The 26,283-nt window shown below is 36.4% G+C and overlaps 1 protein-coding gene across 4 annotated transcripts; it reads right to left on the reverse strand.

The window, feature by feature from the left end:
* Window positions 1-474: 474 nt before the first annotated feature.
* LOC134550677 (mutS protein homolog 4-like) lies at window positions 475-26,219 on the reverse strand. 4 transcript variants are annotated; one of them, XM_063397404.1, is made up of 20 exons: window positions 25,915-26,217; window positions 23,801-23,965; window positions 22,842-23,005; window positions 19,399-19,509; window positions 18,533-18,648; window positions 17,760-17,933; window positions 15,455-15,627; window positions 14,635-14,702; window positions 11,885-11,959; window positions 11,402-11,466; window positions 10,680-10,849; window positions 9,742-9,878; window positions 9,230-9,333; window positions 8,286-8,410; window positions 7,250-7,318; window positions 5,958-6,076; window positions 5,318-5,446; window positions 3,662-3,836; window positions 1,947-2,035; window positions 475-1,599 (listed from the first exon to the last, which is right to left on the reverse strand). In XM_063397404.1, the coding sequence occupies exons 1-20, from the start codon at window positions 26,177-26,179 to the stop codon at window positions 1,414-1,416; spliced, it is 2,679 nt and encodes an 892-aa protein (XP_063253474.1). In that variant the 5' UTR covers window positions 26,180-26,217; the 3' UTR covers window positions 475-1,413. The 4 variants fall into 4 exon arrangements, with proteins under 4 accessions (XP_063253474.1, XP_063253473.1, XP_063253476.1 ...); XM_063397403.1 differs by having other exon boundaries at window positions 7,250-7,450; XM_063397405.1 differs by having other exon boundaries at window positions 1,421-1,604; window positions 7,250-7,450; window positions 25,915-26,218.
* Window positions 26,220-26,283: the final 64 nt, after the last annotated feature.

The raw sequence follows: 26,283 nt of genomic DNA on the forward strand, positions 1-26,283 counted from the left end.
CCCTTCACAGCCTCAGCATCTGTTCTTATGGTTTCAGGCACTTGATTGGTTCATTCCTAGATAAAAATGTTATGGCAATATTTTCAAAACTACTACTAATGTTTAGTCAGAGTTTCCTACATTCCTGTATACAATAGAGTGGATAGAGAGAGGGTTTCTTTCCAAATGAATTTAGCGATTAATTCCTATTCTTTGGCAATACCTATGAAACAAAAAAACTTGACAGGTTTTAGTATTCTACACCCACCCCTCCCTGTGAATTTTCTGGCAGCTTTGGGATCCTCTGGGAGAGGGCACCCAGCACGACCCCTCCTTATTCCGCACTCACTGGCTTCTCCATTGCAGCGTGGCTCCCTCTCCTAGAGAGCACCAAATACTGCCCCAAAAGACATCAGAGTCCCCAAGTCTCCACCCCCTCCCCTTCAGCCTTTTTTCCTCACCCCCCCAAAGAAGGCACAGAATGAGTCAAGCTGCTTGGGACAGCAGCACGGCACTTTATTCCAGCCCTTTCCACACGTACATCCCCCCAAAAAGGGATTCTGCTGCAACAAGAAAGGGAGGAAGCCCCCAGAAGGGCTGAAGTTCCTCTCCAGCCCCGCTGTGGCGGGCCACCAGCCGCCCCACGGCACGGGCCAGGGACGCTGCCACGGCTCTGGCTCAGGCTCCACTCCTGCGCTCGGGCCGGTGGCAGCAGGTGGTTCCTCCCTTCCCCACGACGCTGCTGCTGCTGCCCCCGGGAGGCTGCAGCACCGGCATCCCGATCTGCGCTCATGGACCCATCCAGTCGTGGGATGGGAGCACCAGGGACGGACGATGAGAGGCAGAAAGAGGGAGTGGGAGCAGAGAGGACATAGGAAGAAAAGGAAGAACAGGGTGCAGGATGAAAACGATTTTAAAAATCGAAACAAAGCGGATGGGCAACATAGCAGAGAGGGATAAAATAGGAACAGGCACAGGGAACGAGACACAAGGATCCAGTGGGAAACAATGGCACAGGGAGCGTCGAGAATAAAACAGGAATAAGAACAGACAGCAAAAACTGCTTCGAGGCAATTTGGACACAGTTTTCCCTTTTTGCAGTCTCAGCTTTCTTTTGGGTCATGCCTGAAATTCTGAGTTCCTTAGTATTCTGCCCCAGTCCTTCCCTCTCCTCTCAATGCTGCTCTAAAATGATGGAAATGATACAATTTACTGTCAAAAAGAATTGTGTTCCTCATAGAAGGCAAATGCTTTTCTTCCAGGTATGTCAGAGAAGAGAGGGAACCCATAAAGGATAGGGTCTTCCATTACTGAGTGTAATTTAGACTAAGAATTAAAAACATAACATGACGTGAAAAGACAGTACTAATACTTTGGGGAAAACCAGCATCATCTTGCAGTCATAAAAGTTAGAACAACAGTCTATGTTATACATTACTGTTGCTCATAATTTTTTCCAGGTGTAGGACAACTGGCTTCATACTTTTTCTTCAGGGCTTTCAAATATACACGCAAACTGTCAGGGTCCAGTCGAGAATTTCTGGCAGTCTGAACCAATCTCATTGCTAACTGGTATGCAGCTCTCTGTTTCATCATCTCAGGAGTGCTTTTCTGCCTGTGCTGTTCTTAAAAATATACATACATTAAAATATGAAATAAATTATGTTCCATTATAAAAATACCAGTATTACCTATTTTTTACCTGTTTTTGATCTCACAGTTCTTGGGCTGCATACGAACATTACATCCAATACTCCTTTACCCTAAGGGTCACTTGGGTTGTCAGCTAACAGGGACCTTCAGTATAACAGGGACTTTCAGAACTGGTTCCAGAAATACTAAGTTTAATGAAAACTGTTTTCACTAAAACAAAGGCAGTGCTTATCCTGTATCCTTACACAAACTGGAAATACATTTGAGTTGTATAGAAACTGTAAAATACAGCATTATCATTTTCTACTACGTACCAAAATTTGTTTTGCAATGTGATTTGTAATTTCCTTTGCATCCAAAATTATGGATGATGGTAGGGAGGACACTTCTGCAGCTTTTAGTCCTAAACATATAAAACACAAATCAGGATTTTTAATGTAATTTTTATCCTTACCTTCCATTTTATGTCTTCCAGAATTAACTTCACCAGTTTTTCTAAGGGATAAAGATTTAACTTTTACTAAAATAATATTGGTATTGTTTTTCTTTGTGTGTTGTTTTGTTTATGTTTGTTTTCGAATTTTTTTGGTTAATAAACAATAAGGTTTGGAGAGTTATGAACTAAGACGTCACCTTTGTTTTAATACTATCTTTGAAATACACCTCAACATCAAGTTACTGCTGGTAATACTGTAAATGGGTAGAATGAGACCTATTAGGAGGTTAAAAGGAAAAAAAAAATGGCACCATGGTGTTTACAGCTTTCTCCGTTTGGTTTTTTAATTTGACAGAAAATACAGAGGTTTTGCTAACTGCACTCTCAATTATATCCAGACGTCTAGTGGACATGAATGCCATTTTTCAACCTCTTTGCTGCCAACAGCCAAACTTCCAGATACTCAAGGTAAGAAATAGATATTTTTCCTGCCCTAACATGATTTTTTAACTTTTTCCTTTGTTTGTACCCCAGGAAAGTCTTTGGTTCATTGGGTGGTTTAATACAGCAGGTTCAAAAATGAAAAAGGGTCATGAAGAGCCCTTGTACCCTTTCTTAGAATGTTGCTCAAGTAAGGTAAAGCCAAGACATGAACACTGAGTTTCTAAAGGTCTCCTGCTCTCAGAGATTACTCTCTAAACATACGATTCTTCGGAGTTAGGGGTGGCATAGCATCTAAAACTGCGCTTGTGGCATCAAAGTTTAACTTACTCTAAAATTCTGATCAAGAAAAGTTTTAAGTCCTATTACTTGAAGTTTAACTGGAATAATTTCTAGTCTTAGGTTAACAATAGCTTGCAAAAGTCATGTGCAGCTGATTTCCTCTTGATTAAATATTACCTAAATCAAGGAATCAACATTCAAATTTAGTATTTGGAAACATACAGATTTCTTTAAATCTTTGTCACTCACTCTTTTCTTCTTTCTGGACCCACAAGTAATCAATCTGTACAATCTACACTATAATTTATTCTATAGTTGAAAGAAAAGTAAATCCACTTTTCAGAGAACACTGATGCTTTTGCAGACCCGCTCAAAATTGTCTTAGCCTAATATTCCATAAAATTCCTCTCCTTTTTTAAAGAAACTTGCTTCCTTTTTGCTAATCAAAAAGGGCCAATCTGCTGTTAACCAGTCATATCACTGCTTATGACAGACACATCTTTAAATCTCTCCAGCACATTCATTCACTTCCCTAAGTGCAGATTAAATGAACTCAAGTAGCATATGCTCAGACTCAACTCATTCAAACAGACATGAACCAGGGAGATACTAACATCAGTAAGATGTTTTTTTCACAACCAAATATCATATAAGTTCTTCATACTACCCGAAACTACTATCTAACTACATGGTTACTTAAAACACACAATTATTTGGAATAAATTATAGATCTGGAGATCCCTGTATCTCTCTGAGAGACACAAACTCAGGGGAAATCTGTCATCAGAAAAAATAATGTTAGATGCCTAATAACTTAAATAATATCTTGTGCAACTTTTGCCAACTGTAAGTCACAGTGGAATCCATTACCATAGTTCTTTTCCTCTGTGTATCCCTTAGAAAGTGTGTAAGTGTAAGCAATTTTCTCCTTATTTCCAGCACTGCTTCTCACATGTTGCACTTCAAAATGGTAGTTTTCCACATTAGGATATAAAGCGTCTATATGACATAGTTCCAGGAAATGTGTAGCAAACAGTGTAAATGCCTACATAAGGAAACAAGAAAGAAAATTTATTTTGGCAACGATCCAGAAATAAATTATAATAAATAAGAAAAATTAAATAATCTCATAGATGTCCAGGTTTTCTCCAAAACATCGAAAAGCTGTCTTTACATTACTAAAGCAAATTAAAATCCTTCAGTGATGCATTCTACCACTGGCAAGTACACCTTTTCCAACTGTTTCTCCTGTTCATTTCTAAATAGAAGGAAAAAAGTATCAGAAACAAAAGAAAAACCATGATGATTACAAAATCTGACTGGTGTGGATTGGAATGACTGTCAAACGGTTGTTTAATTCTCTCAAGGAATTCTTTATCAAAAGTACAAGTGCCAGAAAGTATCTGAGCTTTTCAAACCAAAAAACCCACAAAAGGATGCTGAATAAACTCTGAGGAGAAACAAACACCTGCACACTCAAAAGGTATGTAACAGCCATCTGAGGTTGATCCCATAACTAGCAACAGCTGTGAAATTTGGGTTTCATCTAAAATTATCTTCCAGTTTTCTAAACAACTTTATAACCTCTGTGACCAATTCATAAGTTGTGCAGAACTACCACTGTACTTTGAAAAGTAACCACCAGGTAGAGAGGTTCACTTTTAATATTCAAGGATAAAGCAAAACTAAAACCAAACTAAAAGCAAAATTAAACTAAAGACTGGATTATTCTCTTTCTAGACAGAATTACAAGCTTGCAAGTTGGAAAGATATTGTGATCAGTGTACTGGTTTTAGATGGACTGGAGTTAATTCTCTTCATAGCAGCTTGTGTTATGTTGTTTTGGATTTGTGACCAAGACAGTACTGATAACTCACACATGTTTTAGCCACTGCAGAGCAGCATTCGCACAGCACCAAAGGCTGTTCTGCTCCTCCCAGCAAGCAGGCTGGGGGTGTTCATGGACCTGGGAAGGGACACAGCCCGGATGGCTGACCCAAACTGACCCCAGGGATATCTCACACCATACTACACCACCACAATAAAAACTGTGAGGAAAGAGGAGGAAGGAGGGACATTCAGCGTTGTGGTAACAGTCATTGTGAGGAAACACGGCATTGCAGGAAACAACTGAACATCTGCCTGCCAATAGGAAGCAGTGAATGAATTCCTTATTTTGCTTCTGCATATGGTTCTCTTTACTTACTAAACTGTCTTTATCTCAGCCCACAAGTTCTTGTATTTTTACCTTGCTGATCTCTCCCCCACAGCAGTATGGGGACCAAGCAAGCAGCTGGGTGGTGTTTAGCAGCCGACGGGTTAAACCACAACAAGTGAACAGAACTGCAGCTTATGTCCTCAAGTTTCCTCTATCACTGTAATTCTTACTATGCACCGGTTATGAAAAATACCATATTTAGCCAAGAAATCTTTGCAAATGTTAAATTATGAGAAAATACTGTATATACTTTCAGGATGACAAAACAAGGCTTAAATTTGTTTCAAAACAGAATTAAACAGAATTACCTTTAAGTTCAACAGATATTCACAGGCAGCATAACAAATGCCAATACCTTCTTCGGCACTGGTACCTCTGCCAAGTTCATCAATAATGATGAGAGATTTATCATTAGCATTTTGTATGATGTACGTTATCTAGAAAAATATTCACAGTGTTATCATTCTTATGTGTTTTATTTAAAAAGGATTTTTTTTGTTATTCAGATGGAACATAATGCAGAAATTTTTAAAAAATCTCTTGAGATACAGCAATTTTACCTTTTCAAAGCTTTTAAACAGCTGTCAATTCTAATCAAGCAGACTCACACTACAGCACTCTCTTTTCCACTGAACTTACCCTCAAAATGGTATCAGTTTGTGAGTGGAAATTCAGAGAGCTCAGGCCTCTACAAATGACAACTTAAAGTTTAAGCAAACCCAAAAATGTTACCAAGTACTATCCAACAAAGCACTGATTTTTTACTCAGACTGGAATATCTTTCTATTTAAGAGATGCCTGGGTTTCTACGGTTTATCATAAAAGAGGTGAAGGCTGAATTTTTGACTATTTTTCAAAGTACACTTTCTCAGTGGAAATACACTAGTACCATTTCTATTAGCTTAACAGTAAAAATGGGCCTTGGACTTGGACAGCTGTATTTCATACCTCTTTCATTTCCTTCATGAATGTTGATGCATTTGTTTCAATATCATCATCCATACCTATTCTGGTAAAAATCTGCTCTGCGATTCGAAAAGAACAATACTCTGCTGGGACATAAGAACCTACAAAGCAAGTAAAATACAAGTTTCTCTCATCACTAGGACATTTGCCTGAATACGGCACTGAGAAAAAAAAAACTTTTACACTTGGTTTTTGTGCACATCAGAAAATGCATCTTACTTGATAAAGTTTGGTAAGATTACATTCTACCATTAATTTATGGTAGAAGAAAAGAAAAAAGTTATTATAGATATAGGATAATTAAAGCTTATCAGTGAAAGCTGTAAGAAATCATATGCCTGAAGCTGTTGGTCAGTCTGAAGGGATACAGAAAAAAACAATGAACTCTAGGATTGTTTTACATTTCTGTGGCCACTGGTTTGCTAATCCCGAGAAACATTAGTTTCCCCAAATCAAGATTACGTTGCCCTTATAAGACTTCAAAGCATAGAACTTTTACTGAATAGGAAAGAACAGGAACCTCTTGCCAAAAACTTCCCAGTTTGCTTTATTCATATTAAACTCATGTTTTTGAGAGCAATTCCTCAAGAACTTGCAATTATTGGGGACTGAACCCACAAATGCATGATGGATAAATTTTATACTCCACTGCTAAGTAGCTTCATTCTATAGAGTTGACTTTTGCTACCAGACTAACTTCCAAGAAAAAAGTCATGAGGAATTCCTGAACATAAGGAGTGAGTCTCAGTCAGACTTTACAAATAGTTGGTTTCCTTTTATAACTTTAGTAACAGAACCTTGCAGTATTTGATACGACTTTTATCTAAAGCAGTTGATTATTTATCTATTCATTGTACTTGTCTAGAAACATGTTTCTCTATGTAATTTAGGCATGCTTAAGGTCATGTGTTTCTTCTGGATGACTAACACACATCTGACCAGCATACTTGAAGGACACTCACAATCAGTCTAGCAGAAGGTGCTAGATTGGGTTATGGTGCTCCAAAGAACTAAGGCAGGTAACTGTGCTCCTCTGAAGATAGACTGGGAAGGCTTTAAGATTTACAAGTAAGTTTCTGATGGCAGATGAAAAACCTTACAGTTGCCTCTGTCAGCAACACAAGAGCTGACAGAAGAAAATGGGCTACCTGTTATTATTTTATTTAGACATAATGTTATTCTGGAAGCTAAATCATTCAACTTTATAAATATTTTGAAGGGGGCGGGGGGAAATGTGCTGCAGAAGATGATTAATATTGTATACTCTTACTCACCAATCTGTGCCATAATTTGACAGAGAGCAATTTGTTTCAGGTATGTTGATTTTCCACTCATATTTGGTCCTGTAATAATGACAAAATTGTTGCCCTCTGTCAGGTATGTGTTGTTAGACACAGGTTTTTCCATAGCTATCTTTTCAAGAATGGGATGCCATCCCTGCTTGATTGCTAAAGTATCGGTAAATTCTGGACGAACTAAATGAGAAAAAAAGATGTAAAACACTGAGGAGTTAGTGTGGGAACTTTTACATTATTAAACCAGTATGTTTTGAAATAAAGTTAATTCTTCCAGAGCAGAGCTCTTGGGACGAATTACCAGCCACTTTCAGGTACAGATTCTGATTACCATTCAAGCTTTCATGATTCAAGACTACAGAAAGAAACCCATAACTAAAACTTTATTTCTAAATTAACATTCTGTGGTTTTGTTCCCTAGTAAGTAGAGCTGGACTCCAGTAATAAAACCACAAAGAGCCAAAGTATTTTTATAAAGTACAAGGGTTGTAGACTCCTGTTACTTCCACATATGTACCCTGTATTTGCATGGTAAACAAGAAAGCAGCATTCTTTCTATTTTTGTTATATGCTACCATATTGATTATTTGGGAATATACCATGCCTACAAAAGTCTATTTGATGCTGGAACTCTCTCTATGGATTTCTGTCAGAATACAGTTATTTTCTGAACCGATTACACATGGCTCCTCTTTATCTACCAGCATTAATGGAACAGAAAAACGTGTAAACCGAGAATGTCCATACACTTCACGCTTTTGAACAGAATATGCTTAAACTGTTTATTTTGACAAGAGCGACTGGGAAGGCTTATGGCACCTAACTAACAGAATTTAATTTGGATGAATGGAAGCAGAAAGAACATCAGCATAAAACTAGCAAAGACAGACCAGAGACACTCACCTAAAGACTACTGAGATACAGAAAAAGAAATGGAACCAGACAAAACAGCCTGGTTATTCTCCATCAGAAGGGTCTTTACCTGGCCCATAACAGAATCAAAGAAGAAACTTACCATAATCAGAAAGAGTGCAGGCGTGGGCGAATGAAAGCAGCATATCCAGCATAGACACAATGTCGGACAGCTTGTATAAGCAATGAATGTGTTCATAGATCTCATTCAGTAGTTTACACACTATTCTGAAGTAAGACACTGATTTAGCCGTTGCACAGCACATCCTCAATTTATACAACTTACAGAAATAAAGAAACTATAATGTTCATACTGTATACATTAGGATAAAATGTCACTCATAAATCACAATCATGTCCCCCAGATGCGAGCAAATGTATAAATTTCTTTGCAGTAAAGATCTTGTGCCATCATCTCAGCTAACATTCTGCTCATCAGACACAACACACATACCTCAAATACAACAGCTCATATGAAAGCTTCACACAGAGAATGAACTAAAAATGTAGCTATGGGATCAAGTATGTTTTATTAACATGTGAAATGTGACTCTAATTCCCTTAGATTTACATGTTAAAAAACCCCTACATGGTTGCTAGAAAGAATTTCCATTCAGCTGACAGGTAACCTTACACTTACTAAGTTATGAATCAGAGAGGAGAACAAGATCACACGCAAGGACAAGATACAGAAATACTTCTACTCTAAATATAAGGAACTGACTAAAACTAACAAATCTGATTTTTACTGATGCAAAACTAATGCATTCATTGTGCCATTTTGTACAGATAATTCACCCATTAAAATTTTATATGATGACCACTTCTATTAATAAATGCCAATCTATCTGCAATCATGTTTAATACAATACACAATTTATGGGTTCTGTTTGTCTCAGGAGTACACTTGAACAGTGTTGCTTTAGACTATTTCTGTAAGTAACCATAACTTAAAAGAAAGATAGCTTTAAAATCCCATATAATTAGCTGATAACTGGAGAAAATGAACATACTTAGCAAATATTAAATAGTTTTAACAGGTCTTACAAATAGGTCATGTGATAGATTTCTCTCAGGGACTCCTGACATCTTTCATTCATTTTTATTAAATCAGCTGAAGTGAAGCTGTATGTGTTTTTCATTTTCGTGATCTATGGGGAATTGAAACCAGTAATAAGAGCCTGCCTTATTATCAGAAGGAAAACCAGCTTCTATAAACCAAATTATGAACCATATGGGGAAATAAAAAACAATGCCCAGTTTCATTTTTACAATGTAATTTTCTATGAAAATTTCACTTAAGATAACAATTAGCAAGATATGCAACTTTATTCTTACACAAAACATAATTGCATGTACTTACACACTATTGATTATATAACTGAATATAGAGTAGTTATAAAAACATCCGAATTAAAACTTCATTTACTTTTAAATATCTTCACTGAAATTATTTTTATTGTTATTTACTGTATAATGTATACTTTATTATTAATGTATTACATATAACAAATGAAGTATACAAATATGTTATGCTAAAACGTATTTTCTGCAGATACCTTTGTAAATTCTGAAGGAAGCTGGCCATTAGGTAATGTTGAACAATCAGCATTCATCTGGATAAAAAATCCACGAGCAGAGCTGAAACTTGTTTTCATTGGTAGGCTGTACTTTTCTGCAAGTTGCGTTATCATACCTACATACCACATACAAAGATTTAACCCAAATTGTATACATTCATGTACCCCCCTCCCCCTCACTCCCCACTTGTGCTGGTACAAAGTTGGAAACTGTTAATGGAAGGTTTCAGAAATACAAAATCTGTATTTTTCATGATGTATGAATCTGGGATTAGAATAAAACAGAAAGACAGGTGCTAAAGTTTCTGATGCTCTTTTATGTTTCCAACTACAGACTAAACTAGGATGGTACTTTAGCTAGAAATCAACAATTTATACTGAAAAAAGGAAATCAGTTTCAGAAGAAATTTTTTCTTCTATTTTGACAGAATGATAAACAGGAAGGTTACTAAAACAAAATAATGCACATCATGCCAAAACTCCTTTTGTTCGTATTTTCTGACTTTTAATACCTTCATCCACAGATAGATAAGGACTGCTTAGAATATAAAGAACAAAGAACTCAGATATTTTAAATGAGGAAGTTAAACGAAAGAGTTCCATGTTTTATGCAGAATGTTTTAGGTGGAGTAATTCTGTTCTATTACTTCAACTTTTTTGCACTTTAGGAGGACAAGGACTAAAAAAGCTTTGAATATAGGAATCACCATACAATTATTCAATTTTATTAAAATAAAACTGAGTTTTTATCCAGAAACGGAGACTCTCAGTTGCTTATCAATGACAATCAATTCATACCACTATTAAACACTTTTTACATATGAGAAGGTTATAATACATATAATTACATGGCTTCTATATGTCAAGTGCAATGTACTTTAAACTCCAAATGAATACAAATTTTAGTTTAGAAATACCTGCTATGTCATCAACAATTTCTGTATATGTCCTACGAGCTATGTCAAGGAATTCACTGATGTTAGGCTTAACAGCGTAGCACTTCTGGGTCCTCATACTCAGACATCCTTTTGTGTATCTTGTATCATCATTAATTACAGTTGTAATCTTTTCAAGTATAATTCCAAATCTGCAATATCAGTTGTATCACTAATTTTATGATATTTACTTGCATTATCATCCCCAAATTAGAAGTAGCAGTATTGCAAATAAGTGAAGCTACTTTTAAACTTTCTACTGTTGGAACAAAACACTACATTTCATTTCTGTTTTCACCTCAGAATGAACTGTGACTATATCAAAGTCTGACTAAAAATACTATTCACATCTTTGAGACATATAAATTATTTCTCAAATATACATTTATTTCAAATACACAACACTTGATTTTTGCATTATTATGGATACTCTAGGAAACCACTACTCTTGTCTTTTCAGAATTATTTCTAAGGGAGTTCAGTTCAGCAGCATCTCCAACTCCACTATCACAGCTAGCTCTCTTGCTTGTATCCCTCTATTCCTTAGCTGAAAATTAGATTTTCTGACCCTTAAAATCAGCTTTGAGCAAAGGAACTGAGCTATACCGATAACTATAAACAAGCAAAGATGCAACAACTTTTATCTTACATGCACTTTTGAGATAAGAGTTTCTAACACAGTAGCTAAGTATTATGATAAATACCTTGTATCTTCAAGAGAATTGTAGTAAGCCTTTAGCAGCTGTGTGTTGCAGCTTCTTAAAGCAGCCTGTTGAAGATTAAAATATGGACATAGCAGTTACTTCTTTTTGTAGCCTTTTTAGAGGACTGAAAGTTTTCAGATTCAGTGAGGCTAATCAGCAGTTGCATAAACAGTCTGTGGAATCTGAGCAGGAGTTTCAGTTAAATGTTTGTTATATAATCAGTTATTCAGGTAATGGTAGGAATCCTGCTCTTCACACTATAGACACAAATGCGTATTTCTGATTGGTGTTAAGAATCAACATACTATGTCGACATTGTCAGTATTGTGTTCTGTAATTACATTCTTTTTTTACTTTATCAATCCCTTCTGACTTGAGATATTCTATGACATTTAATAAACTGCACTTCATAAAAATAAGGACAAAATGGTCTGTACTTTATTAAAAAAAACAAAACAGAACAAAACAACAAAGACTGCTTACTTTTAGAGGCTCCACAAGTTCTAAGGTATGCTTCAGGTAGATTAAATTAGTTATTTTTGATTCAGCAGTTTTAACCTGTTGAAAAATATTTACAATATTGGAGGCATTTGTATGACTGTTCCAAAAAAGTACTTAAGAACTAGTAAAACTCCTATTCTTAACAGTAACAGGCTTATACATTTAATGCAAATTCCTGACATGCTTCATAAGCTCCCTTTGACAACTTTGTGTCTGCACAAAAAATGTTTACCTAAATTTTACACTGCCTGCTGTGATAGTTTGTCCATCAATAGTTCAGATTTTCCTATGTTTGAACTGATGACTGACTCCAAGAACACCCTGCTAGCCCAAGCTGGAAAACTTTTCATCTTCTATGTATAGTTAGCTCTACACAAGTGCTACACAATTTGTAGACTTTTTCAAAGCAAATACATTATGTATTATAATGAAGCACACAACCTTTTCCCATTAATGCTGTTAAACACAACATAACCCCGTTTGGTTGATTTCTCTTTGATTAATATACATACATTCTTAAACATCTGCTCATAAAGTAATAAAAAAAATTCAGTAAATATTTCAAAATCTTTCTCACAATAGTGACTGTTCTTCAGAATCTTTCATTCACAGAAACCCTTAAACTTGTTTTGTATGTCCCATTAAGACTCATGATAAAGAATTTTGCTGCTGACACTAGGGCATAGCATATGCAGTACATATGCATTGTGCAACAGGATTTTAAGGAAATAACACAGATAAACATAGATTGCACATGAACATAGGAGCATGATCCCATGTGAAATCTTTTCTCATTCATGTATAATATCTCTTTACTCTTGTGACTGAGGGCATCTCTTATCTTACAGTCATATAAAGGTTTTGGTTTTTTTGTTGTTGTGGGTTTTTTTGGTGTTTGGGGTTTTTGTTTGTTTGTTTGTTTGCTTGTTTTTTTGTTGGTTTTTTTTTTGTAAAAGATAGAACTAAACAATGCTAAATGCATGAATGGAAGAATGTTAATCTCCAAATAAATATGGGCTCTCAGTCTGAAGAAAGAATCAGAGATCAAAAGAACCAATGTGGTCACACATACAAAACTGGCAGTGGAATGGATCTTTGACCAACTAATTCTTATAGGAATTTTAACTAAACTAGGGTTACAAGTGAATCTCTGCACATGATACACTTAACCCCAAAGGCAGTAAATTATTTCACCATCGACATGATTTTTTAAGTACCAAATCTCAGCAGGACTGGATCAAGCACAGTTTTTGAAGTGTAAGGCTTCTGTCTCTTGGAGTAACCTTGAAGTGCCAGATGTTATGTATGTAATGAATATGAATGTTTTTTTCTTAAAAAGACGATTAGTCCCTTTCGAAACTCATGCTTTTTCCTAACTACTTTGTAATTGCATGACATAGCCTGGAGAGAGAGCAGTTATTAAAAAAAAGTTGACCGTTCCAAACCTATTTTTTAAGTACTGGAATTGTCTGCCTGGGGAGGTGGTGGAGTCACCATGCCTGGACCTGCTTAAAAAAAGGACTGGATGTGGCACTCAGTGCCATGGTTTAGTTGAGGTGTTAGGGCATGGGTTGGACTGGATGATCCTGAAGGTCTCTTCCAACCCAGTGATTCTGTGTGACTGACACCCTCCTTAGGACGAGAGAATGCTCATGCTGAATATACCACTGATAGATTTATCTGAAACTGTAGGCTTCTCAGAGTGCATCTCATCTGCTGACTGGTGGAAGGTTTACAATGAAACCTTTTATGGAGAGTAGGAATGAAACATACTGAATTGCCCAACCTAGCATTTGATAGCAGCAACTGAGCTAGCACTTGAATAGGCATGTCTGTTGCATGAATACTAAGCTCTGCTATACTGGAAACAGTCAACGATGAAAGCACTGCAGTAAAAATGTTTGGTGTACATGGTCCTATGCATACATAAACGCATCCTATGTGACAGTTTTAGTCATACAGATGAACTTACAAATTCACGTTACACACTTCTATAAGGAAAGCTGGGAGCAATAAACCTTCTGGGTTTTGATTATGTCATTAAAGAGATTGATCTGCATTTATTACTGTCCTGTTTGAGTCTGTACCTGATTTGTTCAACTAGAATTGGACAAACTGTTCATCTAAGCAGGTAAATCAGCATGTGAGAAGACACTGAGAGGTGAAAGAGTTTTGAGTATCTAAGATGCTGGCACACAAGCATAAACATAAGGAATCATCAAAAGCAGCGGCAGAAATATCCAGCTCAAGCACCGTAGGCAAATGTAGCTTTTAACACCATGGTTTCAGTATGCTTAGTGGAAACAAAGTTGAGGTTCAGTAACCTCAGGCTCACTGTAGTTAACTGTTGGGTCTGGTCTCAACCAAGATTCACTGGTGAACTGTATGTATTTATTCAATTTTGGTATTTTATTACAAGTGTTAACATACAGACTGATATATGAGGCAAGATCTGATGAAAAAATAAGCTTGCTTTTAGACATAAAGTCACTAGGACTGTAAGTCACTGAATACTTTTTTCACTTCTGCCGATGTGAAGAAAATTCCTCTCTCTCATCTAAGTACTGTTGAATAAAATGTACACTTATGAAGAATAAAGGTGAGGAGTGATGAAAGAGTCAACATTTTTGGAAGTACATTTGCATAAATTAAGATGAATTATAGACATCATATTTATATATTGCATGTTATAAACAGATAATTGATATTCCAAAGTGTATTTTGAAACATACTGTATCCTGCTTTGGAATCTGTACCAAAACTGAAAGTAGTTGTTCTGTATCCAGGAATTTTGAAATAACTGTAAAACAAAAGTATACACATCAGAAATTAAACTGAAATTGTAAGAAGATGTATTTTCTTTGAAAGCACACAATTACTTAGCTATACTAATGCTAATCTTTTCCTTACATTCTGTGGTCACAAATTATTTACAGGGTAAAAACTAGCTTAAAATAGCTAGTATCTGAAGTATTTTGTCGTGACTATACTTATGACTTACTATACCTAAGCATGCAGACATCTGTCAACTCAGAAATACTTTTTTTTCTTAGATTGAATTGTATTTCTCTTGTGACATAGATAAAGATTATATGATCCAGTTTCAGGTGGACTAATTTCAGCATTGTATTTTACCTTTCTCTGGACTGCATATTTTATGAAGCCATAGAAAAATATATTTATATGCAAGTATTACTTAAGGAATGTGTTAGCTTTTTCATGTATACATTATATATACTTGTATACATCAAACATAATGCATACCCAGCCACAGAGGCAAAGAGACAAACTCCAACTCTTTTAAAAAGCTCTTGGCTCAGAGACTTCTATATACTTTATCAGAGAAATTCAACTTTTCTAAGCAAAATACTTGAGAAAAGTATCACTATGATAATATAGATTACTTAAAAAAATTAGGTGTTCACTATGTTATCTAACAAACCATTAAAAATACTTTTCAAACATCCTGATTCACACTACATATCTTCTTATATTAGAAAAAAATGTTTAAAAAGAATATATAGTATTAGGTGTTACAAAATAAACTACTACCTGCTTGAAGACCAAAAAAGAGCTCCTCATCCTGGAGTAACTCCTGAACACAGTCCAGTCTTGTGTTAATTGTTTCAGCATCAACTAGAGGTTCCAGGATATTGGATCTAAGTCTTCGACTTCCACCAGGAGTTTTAGTATAATTTAGAACACCAAGGAGTGTGTGACCATTCCTTTGAAAATAAAATAGATGTGAAGAATACATGTACCAAAAAAAAAGAGATGGCAAGTGTAAGGAGACATTTACAGGCAAGAGTATCCTACAAATCTGAGACATGTTTTGGCATGCTTAATATCTCCCTGTTTGTTGTGTATATTATATGAACTACAGCAGTTTAGGAAGCTAGGTAATTCAATGTAATTTAATATAATATTAGCCCTCAATTATATAAGTACCAAAATACATTTGTACTTAGTATTTTATTCATAGTAGTATTTCATTATATAGTAGTATTTCATTGCTACTGCAGTGGTAAAGTTCACATTTTCTCTCTAAATTAAACTAATTAAAAATGAACACAAGGAGGCAAATTATCAAGTTATAATCAGATATGAAATAGTAATCAGAACAATTTACTTGAAATACACCTCTGAAAATAATTTAAAATACTTAGAAGTCAAAAAGAGAAATAATTTTTGGTTTTATTCTTTTAAAAAACATATTTCAGTCAATATAGGAGCTAAATAACATGCTTATAATTTGTAAGTATTAGTTTCATCTTTATGGCTTTTATATGTTATATATCCCAGGGTTTCACACTTAAGGGTGATTACATCTATGTAGAATAAGCCCTCTATAATATTTACACCTACTACACAGTTAAACAGTTTTAGAAACCTGAAATCTTCCATGCTATTAGCTGGAAGAAGACCTGTGAAACACCAGGGCCATAATAACATATTCATTTAAACCAGAACTTCAGTAGGAAGACACAAGTACACAAAACAAACACCATGAAGACAGACACGTAGTTACATAGGTAGATAGACAGAGTGAGCAGAAACACCCTGAAATACCATAGTATAAAAAAGCAAAGCAATAGTCAAAGAGAATTAAAAAAAAAAGGGAGGGGGAAATTCAAACTCAGTCATATTAAGGGTGCACTTACTGTACGATGTAACCTGTGACAACACTGAAGTGGAATTCTACATTTGGGAGAGTATCCACAGTGCCTATCTTTAGGCAGCTGAGGACTTATTTCCCTGCACAGTTAAATGAAGAAAGACAAGTCCCTCTAGAATTAAGACTGGCACACAATTTGACTTAGGTATTTCTGGTTGTGCCTGTACTATTAACTTTTATTACTATTAACCATTTTATTAACTATTAGCTTCTGATACCTAAGACAAAGATATCTAACCAGGCTTCAGGGGTAAGATCTATGTAATAAAAATAGTTATGTTTGGCTGATTCAAACTTGCCAGTGGATCAGCAAAAATTCTGCATCAATGATGCTAAAAAAAACCCAAAACAACAGAGAAACTTAATGCAGTTTACTGTTACTCAGTTCCTCCTGTAATCACCTTCCTTTCAAAACCATCTGTGAAATTAGGAACAGAAAAACATTTTTTCAGAAATGTATCACTTCAAAAGTACTTTCCTATGCAAGGCATTCTGTGGTTCTATTGTATCTCCCCAAGGGGAAAGCTCTTTTTACATCAGGGTGATTAAGTGGACATCTAAACAGATGGATCTCAGAACCTGACAGGCGGCAAAATGTAAGTTCCAAGTATTTTGCTTGCTAACCAGAAGTGTAACAGTCTGGAGAAGGCAAGCCTTGAAGTTTCTTCTGCCGATGAAGTGCTCCAAGCATTTATCTCAATGTGGAAAACTACCATGCAATCAAGTACCACATTGTACATTCCCATCATTACAGAAATTACTCTTTCCCACTATTAGACCCAAAAGAAAACAACCTTTCAAGGCTGAAGCATGTATCTTGTGTAAAATGAGTAAAATGTAGATGTTTTAATCCAACATAAGAAACTTGCAGAAATACTATGTCTTTCATTTCATATTGTGAAATTTTGCATAAATAAAATTTTAAAGTCTGAATAAAACATACACATCAATGTAAAGATGATTATGCATCATCTCTTTCTACCATTCACTTCAGGATTTCCTGTGCTAGAAATTTTGTGCTGAATTGTTACATATTTTAAATACTTTCTTTAGAAGCTCAGACTGGTATGCAAATTCTCTCATATAGAAATAAATATAATGGTCAGCTCTTTGACACAAATGTCAAGGAAATTTAGCAAAATCCATCTTTATAAAAACGTAACTTGGAAAAATTATTCTTACCGCGAATCTCTGTTATTGATCACTAGTTCAAGATTTTGTGCTGATGATGAATCTATCATAGCTGTTTTCTCACTCCCCTGGAAACGCACCTTTAGTGATTTAGGAGCATAAACAGCGTTTTGAATAAATTCAACATATTTCAGCAAAGCTGCAGCAGCTGCAAGACTGTAATACCTTGGAAAGAAACAATCTTCTATGAATGTTGAATACTGCTATTGAAATACCACAAAAGTAGTGCATGATAGAAATAACGTTCATACTACTGTGGCTTGGCAACTACTGTGATTGATAGCACTGAAAAAGCAGTATATTTCAAATATGCACAAACCCATGTCTAGTGAAAATACATTCATCAAATATTCATAAATGTTTTAGTTTCTGTACACTTGACAGCCTACACTATATTGCTGATATAGTGAACATACATATTTCAACAGATACATGTGACTTGAAGACCCTGGTCACCAAGTATCAACACTTAAAAATGTTGATACATAGAAAATGATAACTCTTGAAAGGTATCTTTAAGGAAAGAATGAAAAAGTAGAAAGCTGAGAAAACTCAAAAAAACACCCAACTATGTAACAGGATTTCTATTTACATTTCTAGATATGTCAGAAACACTGGAGGGCAAATAAAAAGACAGCTCTGTTATGATTTTCTGACTTTTGCTACATGACAAACACACGTCACGAGTACATGTAATGAGTACATAAAATGATTCTGTTAAAAACTTATCTGGACACAGTATGCTTTTCCTTATTTAAACATACTTCGATTGGACTTCCATGAAAATGGTGCTAAATTCAGATGCACACAATTGTTCTATATACTCCAAACCCTTTGTTTCATTGAAGTATTTTCTCTGGACAGTTGAAAAAGTCACATTCTGTGAAGATGGGGGTGAAAGAAAATAGTTTTAAAAGTTACATCAGAGAGTCTTCTGTATTTTTCTAGTGATATGTTTCCAAGAAACTATCAACTGATCCTGCAATCTGTCTTCATAGAAGTATTCATTCTAGCTTACGGGCACAAGTAGGTCAATGTAACTGAGGGTGTGTGATGCACAAGTGATCTATGTGACAAAAAGGGGAGAGAGATCAGGAAGCAGAAGAGCACTCACAAAGAAGCTATCAGCTCTGTAGGCATGAAGCAATTCAGGTAGTAATTAATAGTTTTTTTTAAGGTTCTGAGGCTTTAATACTCATAAATGACTTATACCAATTCATCTCATCCTCTTTTACCCTGACAGTGCTCTTTTTCCTATTCTATGATACATAAACCTCATTGATTTATCAGGTTGAGAGAACAAGGGAGAAACAAAGGAGAATATTTATTTTTTTAATTTCTGTATCTTTCCTAGGTTTGGTACTACTCAAATTACCCAATGCCACAATTTCAAAACTTCCAGGTTTCGTCAGCAATATACCTATCTCTGTAATTGTCAGTATTAGGAGTGGCAGCATGGGAGCTCCATTTAGTTTATTCACTGTCATTCTAAAATTAGACCTGAAAATCATAGAAAACAAAATCTGTCTGCACTTAAGATTCTAAAAGTTGTGCAAAACTCTCAAATCAACCATCATTTAATAGTGATCAACAAGAACTCTAAAACACTGAATGAAATTTTAGATCTTACCTTGAAATGTTCTGTTATCAGATTGAACAATTTTGTTGTGTTCCCTGCGTCACAAGCAGTGTTTGACATTATTATTTCTAGTGGTGTTAAAATCTTGAGTTTAGTAATAACCTGAAAAAAAAATCAAAATAATTCAATTAAAAAATTATATAATCTAAAATATTTTAGACAATAATGAACAGCAATAACAAAATACAGAACCCTTGTATTTTAGAATCAGTTCAAGATTGAAATTTTCTGCTAACTTCTACATTAATGAGTCAAATTCATATGTATCTAAATATACACAAAACTAAATTAAAAACAAACAAAGAAAATTTAGAGCTTATCCCCTGTTATTTGAACACAGAATCATGCTTGTTGTTGAAGCAAGAGATGAATATCCAAAACTATTCCATGGCTATGATGGGGGAGAAGGACTTATTTCAACAGATGTCAGCTTTCTGGGCTTGCAGCTGGAAGGTTAATTGTGCTCTGGATGAAGAACAAATCCAACATGTCTGAATACTACTAATCTTTTGATTGAGACTAGTTTTTTATTTTGTTTAACCTCCTCTACTAACATTTATCTCAGTATTAACATGGCAAAAAAAGTGTATATTTTACCAGCTTTACGTTATGCACACCCCCTGTAGGGATTATTAGTAGACTATATGCTCTTCTACTGTATAAGAAAGGACAAACATGCATTTATGTTCATTTATACCAGCATTCACAAATTCTCAAGGGAGAAACATGAAAAATCAGACTATATTTTAACTGCTTAGAGGTTAAGATGTGCACAAAGGGACAGATGATGTCCTACTGAAAAGGTAAACAAGCATAAAAAATACACAAAATAAATCATCTAAGGGCATTTGGGATGGGAAGGCTGTCATTGCCCTTCATATCTGCTAACCACTAGGAAGGTTTTTTCCAGTGGCATCACAGTTCAGCAAATCTTGAAGAACTTAAAAGTACAGAAAATTTTCCTGAATGTATTTGCTGAACATTCAAAAACAGAAGTATGCACAAGAAAGAGAAAATACAGTAGGCTGGATACCAATCACTAGGTAAAGCATGGATTCTGAGAGTGTAACAAAACAGCTGATCAGCAGATCAGACAGAATTGTTGAAAGGAGTAAGATGAATATGTCTTTACAAACAGATTGTGTGAATCTGCTTGCAGATAGGCCCAGAGACTTGTAGATAAGGAATTAAGGGGACAAACCATCAACTTCAAAAAGTGTTACTAATTGACACGGACTGCTGCTTAGCCAAGGTCATGCTCAGCTCCTGAACTTTGAGAAGAACAAACACTTAATAGGTTTATGAATATTTAACTTCCCCACCCAGGATGGATTTAGCTCTTAAAGCTGATTTTAATAGTCACCTATCATATGTTATACACAGGAGAGCATAGTAAGGGGCACATTTAGCAGGCAGATCGGGAAGTCTGTACCTCCCAAGTACCTCAGCCAATAGGGAATGGGCAAAGGTTCTGCAGCTGGGAAGATCAGGACAAAAAGGAGGCTACAGTCCTCTAACAATTTGAGAGACCCCATGGCCTTTGCCTTTGTTCAAAAATAAAAGGTACAAGACTCCTCTGTCTCCTCCTCTGGTGACATAAATTTTTTCACACATTGTTAAAGGTGCAAGAGATTAAAGCAAAAAATCAGGCTGGTAGGACACTTCCTGCATTAGGGGAAAAGTATGCTACCATCTCTCTTTTTTTGACTGAATGGTGAATGCAGTATCAGGTATGAGCACAATGGAGAACTCAGTAATCTAAATGGAAAATTAGGAACATATGTGCACAAATAAAAACGCCAGCTGTTATAATGGCTAGGTGGGAAAACAATGAACAATTCTAACCATGGTGTGCGGGGCAGTTATAAAGGATGTTCAATATGTAACTGTGTGTGTTCAGACCATAACAGGCTCTAAAAGCACTAATACTTAAATATAAAACAAAACAAAGAAACCCATTATACAACATGTTATGTTGCCCATTACAACAACTGTAACGTACAATGTTGTACAATATACATTGTACAAGGACATATTACAACATCTGTTTTAGTAAACGTATTTGATAGTTGTTTATATCCTGAGTCAAAGCTACTTACTGTACTAATAGAGCTTTTGTTTCTTTGAATATTGTAAAGATGCTACAAGCCATGTTATTTTCTAGCATGCTTAACTACAACAGAACCACGAAATAAGACATTCCACTAATGCTGTTGCTGCATAATCCAGAGATTACTCTCTAAATTAATGTAGCATATGCAGTGCTGGCTGTAAATTGAGTGAATCTGATTTCAAACTTGTCGGAGTCTGGAACATCCCTCTGGCCACCCTGGAGGGTTTGGAGACCAGACAGGGGGGTCTGAGATCTGTACAAGGGGGTCAGCCAGCCTCACACAGAGCCCAGGAGGACACTGCCTCTGATCCCTGGCCATGGGAGTGAATGCCCACATTGTATGAAGAATCACAAGCTGAGAGAATTCAAAATAAGTAGTGTTTCGTTTATCATAGAATGTAAATGTAGAATCTAGGATTTTTATTATATGGGGTTGAAGAGACAAGATGGAGGAATTGGGGAGTGGCCCTTGTGCTCCTTGTTCTTGCTCTCGTCCCCCATTTTCTGCTGAGCTGGATCTCAAGGATTGGTTTAGAGTAGAACTGACATGTTAGCATAGGTAGTAGGCATGGGTAAAATTTTGCAAATAAAAAGTACGTTGTGGACGGTGGTTGGGTCGAGGGTACCGTACATAAGGTGTGGGGCTCTCTGACCCACCCAGTCCTGCCACATGTCCTGCTCTGCTGGGGATGCCTCACAGAGCTAAGAAAGAACTAAGATAAGGTACCCTGCCAGGGAGGCCTGGCAGAGCTGAGAAAGAACTGAGATAATGAAGAATAAACAACCTTGGAAACCTGCACTGGCAGACTCAGCTTGTCGTCTCTACCTCTGGTGTGAAACACTTAGGGCAAAGAGAAGACTGAAAACCTTATTACCTCTGGGAACAGCAACCCAGAGGAGAATCTCAGGGAACAGCAACCCTGAGAAAACTGACATGGAATATTTATGTAATCAACGCCAGAACTGGAATTACTCTTGTGTGTGTGTCACACACACACACACACATTTATGCAGTTCTGTTCTCAGAGTTCCTTTGCCCGATGAAGAATACTTGCAAGTTCTACTACCATATACTGCCCAGTGCTCTTCAAAACGAGGCATCTCAGTCCCACAAGAATGTATTTTGCAGAAAGGCTGTTTTTCTTTTGAAAAACATTCTTTCTTAATATCTGAGGCACAATATGGAAAACAGCAGTCTTTTCAACCCTGCACATTTTCTAGAACTTGTTACTTCCACTTTTGAGAAATCCCTTTCACAAACTAGAAGTTTAATTTCCCATTTTTCAAGAAAGTAAGTCATAATAATTAACCCATAAAATACCTTGGCATAAGTAGTATTGTCTGCAAATTGAGATAGTATCAACTCAGGATTTTTTAAATCTATACTGGCCATTCCTACTTCACCTCTGGCAAGGCCTCTTCCTTCCACTACAGCTACAATAACCGATGCAACAGTATGAGCAGAAACTGCAGATGAGGATGTAACTGTAAAACAGTTGTATATGTTCAGTTACATTCAATACAGATCAATGAAAGATTGATCAAGGAGCATCACAAATGACAGGGCAAGAATAAAAAAAATACAGATACATGAAAGAATCATTACCAGTTCTGTCTTTAGGAATACTAAAGACTGAACTGATAATGATTAGTCAGACTGGGAAGGAACTAACTTTAAATCCCATTATTTCTGCATTACCAGAGCACATATGATACGTATAACATGGCACTAGGCACCATTACCCTGTAACACCATTTTGCTCACATGAAGCACTGCAAAATGTCCAATCAGCTACTGTGTAAATGTTGTGAAGGACGAGTGTTCTACACCTCTGAACATGCCAACATAAAATAAATAAAACTTGCATCAAGAAACTTGAGCACTATGTTATAAATTATGTCAAATGCATTACAAGCCTAAAAATAAACCTTGATTAGAAATGTGCATGAATTTGGGCTCCTAAGTGACCACACTACATGTCCACAAATATAATTTGATTTTGGACAATTTGAAAAATGTCTGAATTCTAACTACACTGATAATTCAGACATGAATGCAAGTAAGTAGCAAGAAGATGCAACACCAATGCATCTTCTCAGTACATGAAGTAGTATTTTCTTGTTGGTGTATTGTTCCTTGGCAGCATTCTCTGTGGTACAACACACGTGTTTTGAGTTTATTTCAGTATCTTAACATACAACATTTAAAATAGAACTGTTTAATAAAATACAGTCAGAAATGCAAGTTAGCCTGTTTCCTCCAAGAGCTGTTAAACTTACCCGAATATCCCATAAGAGAAGTATGGCTTCTGCAACCAGATCTACCAGAAGAGAGAGGTGTTTTCCCTATACATGTGCTATTCAGACCTCGCACAGAAGAAGAACTCGTGAGATTCAAAGTATTAGCATTTTCTACACAAGAACTTTTGTCCCCAAAATATGATTCTGAGGGGAGAGAGAAATAAGTAAATTATGAAAACAGCCACAAACAATTTTTATCCACAAAGCAATATACAAACAACACCTTACAAATCTTCATTTTTTATAAGCAGAGATATGAAAAAGTCCTTCTATGAAAGTTCTCCAGAGTATAAAATGAAATAAAAGTCAGACTGCTTTGAAAACAAGCTTGCATTAATATGATTTTCTACAAAGAGGTTACCTGCAGTGCCAATAAAAAAGTAAGGATTTACATTGTTGAACTGAAATAATACAACAGAAGTCACTTTACTAAGGATCACTTCCTATTCTAATGAATTCTAGGTTTATGAAAGAATGCTATAAATCAACTTTATCTCACATTTGCCCATTATTTGAAAAAACATTACCTAAAACTTCACAAGTGTTTATGAAAACTTTTTTTTTTTTGAAAGCTGAGCATTCCTTTTAAAAAACAGGACAATAAGAAAAAACAAAACAAAGAATCAATTGGGAATGATAACCCCTTGAACTGATGGGGATCAACTCTCAGAAATCAAACACTAATTTGGGATGTATTTAATAGCAGTTTCTTTTACACATGTACTTATGATCTACCAATGTTTTTAAGTCCTCCAAAATACCTTTGTCTCAAAGCACTTTTAAGTTTCAATAAATTATTTAAATAATTTACTTGGTTTTTTTTAAATTCTCTTGACATGACTGAAGACATCCTTAACCTAGTTTAGATAACTGCTTTTTAAGATTTTTTAAAAAATTGAAAACACAAACAGCAGATCCACTTAAAAAACTCCAGGTGTCATAAAAAAGCCAAACACAAATGTTTCTGTTTCTTGTATTACATTAAAAACTGACACACAAGACAAAATACTTAAGTACTGTCTTTAGATGATCAATTAACTGCATGACTCTATTAAGGCTCATTGGTACAAAAATATCTACAATACTGGGGTTCTGGAGTTTGTTTGGGTTGTTTGGAGGGTGACGTGGGATTTTGTGTTTGTTTGGTTGGGAGTTTTTTTAATCTTAAAACTGTGACAAGTGATAAAAATATTAGCTCTTTGGTTGGGGATTTTTAAAGAGTGGGCACATCACCATTGGAATGCATACTGATAATTTTTTTAAAATAGTATTCATTTAGATTTCGGTGTAAGTTCAGTCAGAATTTTGGCAGAAGAGACTTCCTGTAGAAGGTACTGAATCTGGCATAACAGGGGGAAAACAGTAATTCTGAAGACCACATGAACCAAATCTGAAGACCACATGAACCAAATCATATACAAGTATTTCTCAAACCCAACATTTAAATCATGCCCCATTCGAATTAGCATTCTATCTGGGATTTTTAGGATTCCTCAGTAATCATATGTATTACCCAAGCCCATTTTCCCTAATTTCCAATTTATACATAATTTATACACACGTACATCAGAATTCATTGCAACAAGTGTTAAAATATTTTCCAACGCCTTTCATAGCTTCTTTTGTTCTGAAAATATCACAATTTAAACTTTTTTTTTTTGCTGCCTGCCAAGATACAGACTTTGATAGCAGATTTTTGTAAAGGATGGCAAATCGCAGTATTGCATTGTAGGAGCACAAGATTCTTACCACACATCGGGATCGACAGGCACTTAAAACTATTTCAAAGGCTGGGCCAAAAAGATAAAAACAAAACCCAAACCAAACACTGTGCAGTAATTCAAACACGTTTACGGTTCCCACCAGAGAACTCAGCTACTATTATCTAAAGAAAATAAGACAGATTTCTTCAAAGAAGTGCAAGGAACGATTTCAGTTGTTCTGACCGGCTCAATGAAAGAGGTCGCTATGACGGTTAGTTGCTGCTGCCCCATCTCAGTAAGCACAGCTTTTAACAGCCCCTTCGGAACCCGACCCTAGCAAAGAGAGCAGGAGCATAAAGAAGCAGATGAAGGCCCGGGCAGAGACCGTACCCCCCCTTTCGGAAACTGCCGGCTTCACCGCGCTGCTCCTGGCGGCCCGGCCGGCTGCGAGGCCTTCGCCGCTGGAGCCGCCCGGCCGTGTCCCGCCTCTGGAGGAGCCCCCGGTGCTCTCCGAGCCGTGCGGCGTCTGCAGAAGCCCCAGGGTGTAGTGCGGCGTCTGCTCCGCCCGCCCGCCCACTCCTGGCGTGGAAGAGCCGCGGCCCGTGTAGGACCCCGAGGTGGCGGGGGCGGCCGCCCGCCCGCCCGCGCCCGCCATGCTGCGACGCCTCAGCACCGCCTCAGCACCGCCCCCGGCCCGCGCCCACCGCCGGCGATGGCGGCACAGGGCCCCGCGGTGCAGCAGTACACGGAGGTGCTGGC

Source organism: Prinia subflava, chromosome 5, assembly GCF_021018805.1.
Source record: "Prinia subflava isolate CZ2003 ecotype Zambia chromosome 5, Cam_Psub_1.2, whole genome shotgun sequence".
Lineage (NCBI taxonomy): Eukaryota > Metazoa > Chordata > Aves > Passeriformes > Cisticolidae > Prinia > Prinia subflava.

Excerpts from the sequence above, each read along its gene's own strand:
- LOC134550677 (XM_063397403.1), bottom strand. The coding sequence starts at position 26,179 with ATGGCGGGCGCGGGCGGGCGGGCGGCCGCCCCCGCCACCTCGGGGTCC. Across the intron at positions 19,510-22,841 it reads ACAATACTACTTATGCCAAG|GTTATTACTAAACTCAAGAT; the intron begins GTATTTTATGGG and ends TTTTTTTTTCAG. Across the intron at positions 6,077-7,249 it reads TCAAATTATGGCACAGATTG|GTTCTTATGTCCCAGCAGAG; the intron begins GTGAGTAAGAGT and ends CTTGCTTTGTAG.